Genomic DNA, 6,619 nt, shown 5'->3' with positions numbered 1-6,619 from the left:
CAGGAGGGAGGGGAGCGGGGCTGGGCGCTAACCCTGGCCCCTGGCAGGGCCCTGACGCCTCCCAGACAGCTGGGATGGGGGGGGACCCGCGTCCCCCTCGTCCCTGCACCCCTGCGCGCGTGGCTGCAGCAAGGGTAAGGGTGCAGCGGTTGGCCCGCACGAAGGACCATGATTCGGTCTTCATGCCAAGGCTGAGAGGAGGTTTTGGGGACAGGCCACGCGCCTGAGAGGCGCCCGCTCTTGTGCGACGCTTGGCAGTGTTCACATTGTCCTGCTTTGTCCCGTGCTGGTTTCCAAAGACGCTTATGAAATATCACGATGTGTGCCAGGCAGATGGTTCCCTTGGCGCTTAGGAGAGGTTGAGGCGGCCCTCGAAAAAGAGGGGTTTGCTGTGTTTCTAGGGTGGCCATCATAAAGGACATTCTGGTTTTCTTCTGCTCTGTTGATACAAAACCCGACACCTCTATGCCCTCTATTGTAAGAGAAAAATAGAGGGCATGAAGGCATATGGTTTCATATCTATAGAGGACAGCCACCCCATGTGTTTCTGAAACTACTTGTCTCGCTGTTCAAAGGGCCTCCTGCGGTTACGGGGTGGCAAATGTGTATGGACTTACTGCCGGCTGCTTTCAGGCTCACCCCACCAATCCTGCACGTATTCGGGGGGCAGATCTGACTCTGCCGCGTGTCCATATTGCGCGTGGAAACACTTCCCTGGCCTGCTTTCAGGTTTATTTGAGCCACTGTAGATTGTCTTTATGAATCTGCACATAAGGTCATTGGCCACGACCGCATACAGGCTTCCCAGCACCCATGGTTTCAGCTCGGTTTGGGGTGTCACCTGGTGTACTGGGGGTTATTGGAAAAACTAAACACTGTACGGCACCCCACCGCCATGCTGCTTCTAGTCTGCTTTACTGCCTGCAGACAAGAGTAAAATTGCCTCGATAGGTTGTTTCTGAAGATGTAAGAGTCTCTGAGGTGTAGGAAGTGCAACACCTATCCAGGCTAGCATTCAGAACGGTGCAGCAAAAAAGGGACGTTGCAGGAGTTTTCTAGGTGAAGGTCTAGCAAAGGGTAAGGGTTTCATGACATTGCAGTAGTCGTAAGTATCATTAAAAATTGAAGGGACGCTGGATGGCCGTGTTTGTGGCTGCGCTCACAAGGCTTCAGGTTTATTGTCATCAGCTGCTTCTCCTTTCCCTCTTTAATGGGACAGGGGTTCATTAATTATGACCTGGGCCTGCTGCTTAGAGTTCCCTGTTCTGCCTCATCTCAGAGAGGTCACTTCCACAGTAGAGAATGCTGTTGGGTCTTCAGCCCAGGGGATAGTGTCTCTTCAGAGGCATGAAAGAGCTGTTATTTTTGCAGATCATCTTTTGCCGCTGTGAACTCTGATGCAGGCATGTGACTTTCCAGTGAAAGTCAAATACACTTCTCCCAGGACTGTTGCCTCTTTATTTGAGATGTTGGAGTTTGTGCTGCTGCAGTTCTGCCTGTTTGCACTGCAGCAGACAACTTCTCTTTTCAGGGACTCGTTTCCTCGCTTTTAAAACATTAGCTGATGGTAACGAATTGATGCTTCAGCATTTTGATCAGAAGCTGAATACAAGAGTTGATTGGAGCTGGAAGAGCTATGCTGTTACTGTATAACAGCACCAGTGTCCAGAAGAACATTTTTTTTTCTTAGCCTCTTTCCAACCTTATCTCTTTTTCCAACAATTGAGACTTGTCTCTTCCTGCAGGTGTATTTCTCCCCTTTTTTGAAGGTAAAGTGACCCGTCTTGCCAATCCCAGCTGTTAGCTATTGTTTAAATCAGGTTTTCAGTGTTTCTCAAAGCTGTTTTCCATCTGCAGCTTCAAATGCAGCCTGACCGTTGAGCCCCGAGTGCTGAACAGGCTGTGGGTGTGGCACAGCTCCACTAACTGGAGACCTGTCTGCCTCTAGCTTTCTCCCAGTTGCAGCTTCTCTGCAGGACTGGATTAGGGTTTAGAAAAGTATGTTTTCTCCTGAGTAGCAGTCTGAGAGACAGCATAGAAACACAGAGGATAGCTCTTCTGTTTCACTGGTAATGCATAAATAAAGGCTGGGGTGTGTAAATCAATGACTGCACTGTGTGACTTAAACACATTCACTTTTGGCATGCTCTTTGTTGCAGTGGTTTTTGGATGTGGGATCCAGTAGCCCTTACTGTTGGTTCTCAGTGGCTGATGGCGTGCTGGACAAGACCATGTTCCTTTTTTCATCAGCAAACTTGTTGAGACTTACTAGAAACTTGCATCAGAGTAGTACTGACTGTTTTGGAATTAAATTTTTGTGGTCTTTCTCAAGGCCATTTCTCATTCAGTAACTGTGCAGCTTCTGAAAGCCTTCCATGCCATAGCTGGAGTGCTAAACTTCTGACTCTTTAAGATTTCTTGAAGTGCTGTAATTATTGCACCTCACCAAGCTGTGTAATGACAGCTGAAATGCTAGCTGTATTTTGGGACAGCATCCTCTGTTAGCTATCTTAGTTCTTGTCTTTCAGCTTGCTGTGCTCTTCTATCTGTGAAGTCACCAAGGTCCTTTCAAAACCCAAGTGACGTGTGTGTTTATACATATATATATATATATATATAGTGTGTATGTACGTAATATGCTATATATGGTTATTTATGTTGCTTTCAAACATCGTTTGGAGTTTTCCAGTTCTGCCTGTTGACTTTTCTGTTCTTTCCTCTTAACAGTGACTGTGTTCTTAAGCACTTTGACCCCCAAATTCTACGTTGCACTTACAGTGACTTCATCTCTTATATCTGGACTGATACTTGTAAGTAGCTTCCTTTTTTCATTAGAGCCTTTGCACACCTTGTATTAAGGTGAGGACATCATAAACTGTCCTGTTCTCTGGTCAGACTCTAGGTGGTGCCTTTGTACCGTTGTAAAACAACACAAAACAAAAAAACCAACCTCAACTATGTCTGACATTGTATTTTAAATGCCTCTTTATCAGATTTTCCACTTCGGGAAGGTGAAGAGGATAGTCTTGGAAAAGTAACTCCTCCTGGATCTGTTTTTTCCCTTAGAATTTAAGCCTGCTTTGAGGATACATAAGGAAACTATGCAAATCAACAGCAAAAGTTTAAAGCCTTCCTTGTTAAGAGAAAATTGAAATTTTACATCTCTCCTAAAATCTCTCCTAAACCAGGCAGGTCAGAGCTCAGATTCCCACAGCAGCCTTGACTTTGTTCCTTTGCCCGTATGTTTAATAGCATGATCATGTCATAGGATAATAACTTGGTGTTGGGCACAGTAATAAATGTTACATGTGTGTGCCTGTCATAATAGACCAGAATACAATGCTTTGTATTGCATTAATTGGTTGGTACTGTGTGTCCACTGATATGGGAATGTCTCGTGGAAGACCCTGGAGTCCTGTACGTGTGAAGTGGGCAGTACTGTAGCTTTCATAACACCCTTGATGTCACGTTTTCTGGGTCCTGTGTTCATTTCAGCCTCTGTTTTTCAGGCCATTTTCTTTATTTTAGAGGGGGGAAAGCTCAGTCCCTTCCCCAGTGGGTGCTGTTTATTACAGATTCTTTCAGCTGGCATGTACTGGTTCTGCTCTGGCTGCTCTTGGCATTCCATCACTTCAGGGAAGGGAAAAGCTTGCCCTGATGTACCCATTTTCTAGACAAATAGACTGTCGTGCAGTGTGAAGGCTTATCTAGCACTCCACCAGTATGGCATTTGCTAATAAGCAACTGAAGCAGAGAGGCGGGGGGGCAGGGGACGGGAATGGAGAGACCTAGGGTTGCAAGAGAGACAGCTCTTGCTGAGCTCTGGAAGATGCTCAGCCTTAAACCTTCTGTGGTGATCTTCCCGTCAGCTTTGTGGGCAGAGACCTGCCTGCAGGATTGGGGTCGTCCAGCACACTGTCTTCCCCAGCTACTAAACCCAGTTACTGGCATGTGCAAATGCTGGGCTTCTTATGGTCACTTTTGGTGGCTAATATGTGGTTTAAAAACAAAACAAAACAAAAAAAAAACTTATGTGGAGGGAACTTTGTTTACCACAGCTTCAGGAAAAATGTTGTTTGGGGGATTTGGGAAAGGCTGCGTGAGAAAAGGGAGATGGTTTTCTGTAGCTGCTGTACATGATCAAGATGCAGGGGAAAAAATCCCTTATTTAATGAAAAAGTCAATTTTTGTTGACCATTAAAATTCATAAGTGCTGGTAAGATTTCACAATAGGGGCGCCATGGGTCTGGATGTGGCTCATTTCTGCATGCTGATGGAAATACCCAGATGGAATAGTCAAAGGTAGTTGTCTATTCCAGCGCCTGGGGCTTGCAGGACATAAATTCCTTTGCAGGCCTAAAGGAGGAGAGAGAAACAAAATAATACTCTTGACCTTAAACTTCCTGTAACTGAACTAAATTACAGGCATAGGAAAACTTCCTTCCCTGGCACCCCAGGCAACACTGCAGCATGCGACAGGAAAGACAAAAGGGAGAGTTTAAAAATTGCATTCTAAAGGTGCATTTTGCAGCCTGAGACCAGGGTAGTGCCCATCCTATAGTAAGCTGTCTTTGGCTACATGCTGCAGGATCCAAATGCCCTGCCCTGCCCTGCCCTGCCTGCCTGCTGGAAGTGTTTGAGAAATCTGTACATCTTGGGGAGGCAACATGAACTAGTGTCTGGGTCAAAAAGTACAATTGTCTTCAGGTTATTTTTTTCCTTGCATGTTCCATGTGGGAGACTCATGCGTGTCTTGTTTGGTGAAAGGAGATAAAGATCCTGTTCATTTGTATATAGAGAAACAGTGTCTTTCATCGTGTGCGAAGGGGGACAGTCTTTGTGGCTCGGAGGTCTGTTTCATCTCTAGCGTGTATATTGGAAACCTGTTGTTTAGTGGAACAGCTGGGTTCAGTGTTCCTGTCTTTCCCCTTACAGGGTTTTGAATGGTGGTACTTCCGGAAGTACGGCACCTCTTTCATCGAGCAGGTGTCAGTGAGTCATCTGAGGCCGCTCATTGGAGGAGTGGAGAACAGTCCTCCCACGCCAAGCTTCCCAACCAGCAATGGGGAAAACGAGACAAACAGGCAGAACTTGTCAGGTGATTGTCAGCGTGTCCCTGCCGTCTCCCTTGCATGCAGGAGTGCCTGTTCACGCTGGCTGGCTTTTATCTGAATGCTTTTGGCTTCACACTAGTGACCATAGGAACAACGGGAGAAAGATGGTCTTTCCCTTCAGGCAATTGGAAGGGAAGTCGCAACACAAGAGGGAGGCAATGATGGAAATCAGTTGAGTAAAATTCAGAGCTGCTCTGAATACTGCCACATCCATTAGCACTCCTAAAAGAAAGGAATTCTTTATGTTGTAGGTGGCAGTCTGTTTAAGTGCATAGCCTCAGGACTGGAAAGAGCTTTGCACTTATCCTGAGTGTGTGCTTATCCAAACTGAATGTAAACAGCCACTTCTGGTTAAGGACACAGGGCTGTCAGTGCTGTGGTAATAGCAGCCCTGTGACGGGTGAGATCCCCTAGTCTTCTACATGGCTTTAGCTGCCTGGTAAATTGAGTAGCTCTTCTCATTTTGAAGGATCCTAAAAGTCCCTATCAGGGCTGCTTTGGAAGCTGTGGAAATGAGGGGAAATAGCTACTGTGGCACTGACTAGCTTCCATCATTTTCAAAGCTTCTAGCAAGGAGCTCTTTGAGTGCAGTAAATTACAAAGCAAAGGGTTAGAGTTGGTACACAGCTATCCAGAATACAGCAATATGGCAAGTGGACTGTACGGCTGAAGCAATGCGGTGTACCTAAGCAGTTTTTGCCCTTAATCAACATGCAGGTAACCAGAATCTGTTACAATGTAAGGAACAAAGGGGCTAGCATTGTGTTTTGCAATTAAGCAAATGATGCACTTATTCAGGAAGTATAAGTGGAGCACAATGTAGAATTAAAAGGATGTAGAAAGAGTCTTTAAGTCAATAACTTAATGTCTTTAATGCAGAAAAATGTGCTGGAATGTCTGTTGAGCTGTCCCTTTAATAACAGATTTTTGCAGGCTGCAAAATTATACAACTTGAACATTGCATAAAACTAACTGAAACAGTGTTTAATCCTTCCTCCAAATGCTTTTGTTTGCCAGGAATGCTGAAAACTTCTGAGTTTGCACAAGCCAAGGCCATCAGAAAGTGATCAAAGAATTCACATAAGTGAAGTCGCATAGCTCCCCTGCGTAAAAGATGGAGCTCTGATTCAAACTTGAAATCATGCTCTCTTTCATTTTGCAGAGTGCAAAGTGTGGAGAAACCCCCTCAATCTTTTCAGAGGAGCAGAATATAGCAGGTATTTGTTTCACTTTGTTTTCAGTGTAATGTCTAGCCGTGGCATCCAACTCCGAACTTGCAAACACCTTTTAGCTTGTTCACAGAACTCTCTCCAGCAGCTCTCTCCAGTCTTTTTTTAAATACATAGGGGGTAAAAAGAAGGTCCCAGGTAATGTGGGGCCCTTGCAGGACGCGTTGGGAAACTTGGTCGTCACACCAGATGACAAAGCTAACATGTTTAACGATTTCTTTGCCTCCATCTTCCTAAGTAGGCACCAGAACAGCAACCTCCCAGCTGGGCCCCCTT

General features: G+C 45.6%; 1 protein-coding gene across 1 annotated transcript in view; it reads left to right on the top strand.

The window, feature by feature from the left end:
• ST7L (suppression of tumorigenicity 7 like) overlaps positions 1–6,619 on the top strand; it is a 42,597-nt gene that overhangs the window by 6,849 nt on the left and 29,129 nt on the right. The window contains exons 2-5 of the mRNA XM_019513752.1: positions 1,426–1,567; positions 2,728–2,810; positions 4,936–5,098; positions 6,277–6,331. Coding sequence (XP_019369297.1) covers positions 1,426–1,567; positions 2,728–2,810; positions 4,936–5,098; positions 6,277–6,331 — 443 coding nt within the window. The remainder of the gene's footprint in view (positions 1–1,425; positions 1,568–2,727; positions 2,811–4,935; positions 5,099–6,276; positions 6,332–6,619) is intronic.

The sequence above is a fragment of the Gavialis gangeticus genome, unplaced genomic scaffold (genome assembly GCF_001723915.1).
Source record: "Gavialis gangeticus isolate Ggan-Ray unplaced genomic scaffold, GavGan_comp1, whole genome shotgun sequence".
Taxonomy (NCBI): domain Eukaryota; kingdom Metazoa; phylum Chordata; order Crocodylia; family Gavialidae; genus Gavialis; species Gavialis gangeticus.
This window is presented reverse-complemented; position numbering and strand designations above follow the sequence as displayed.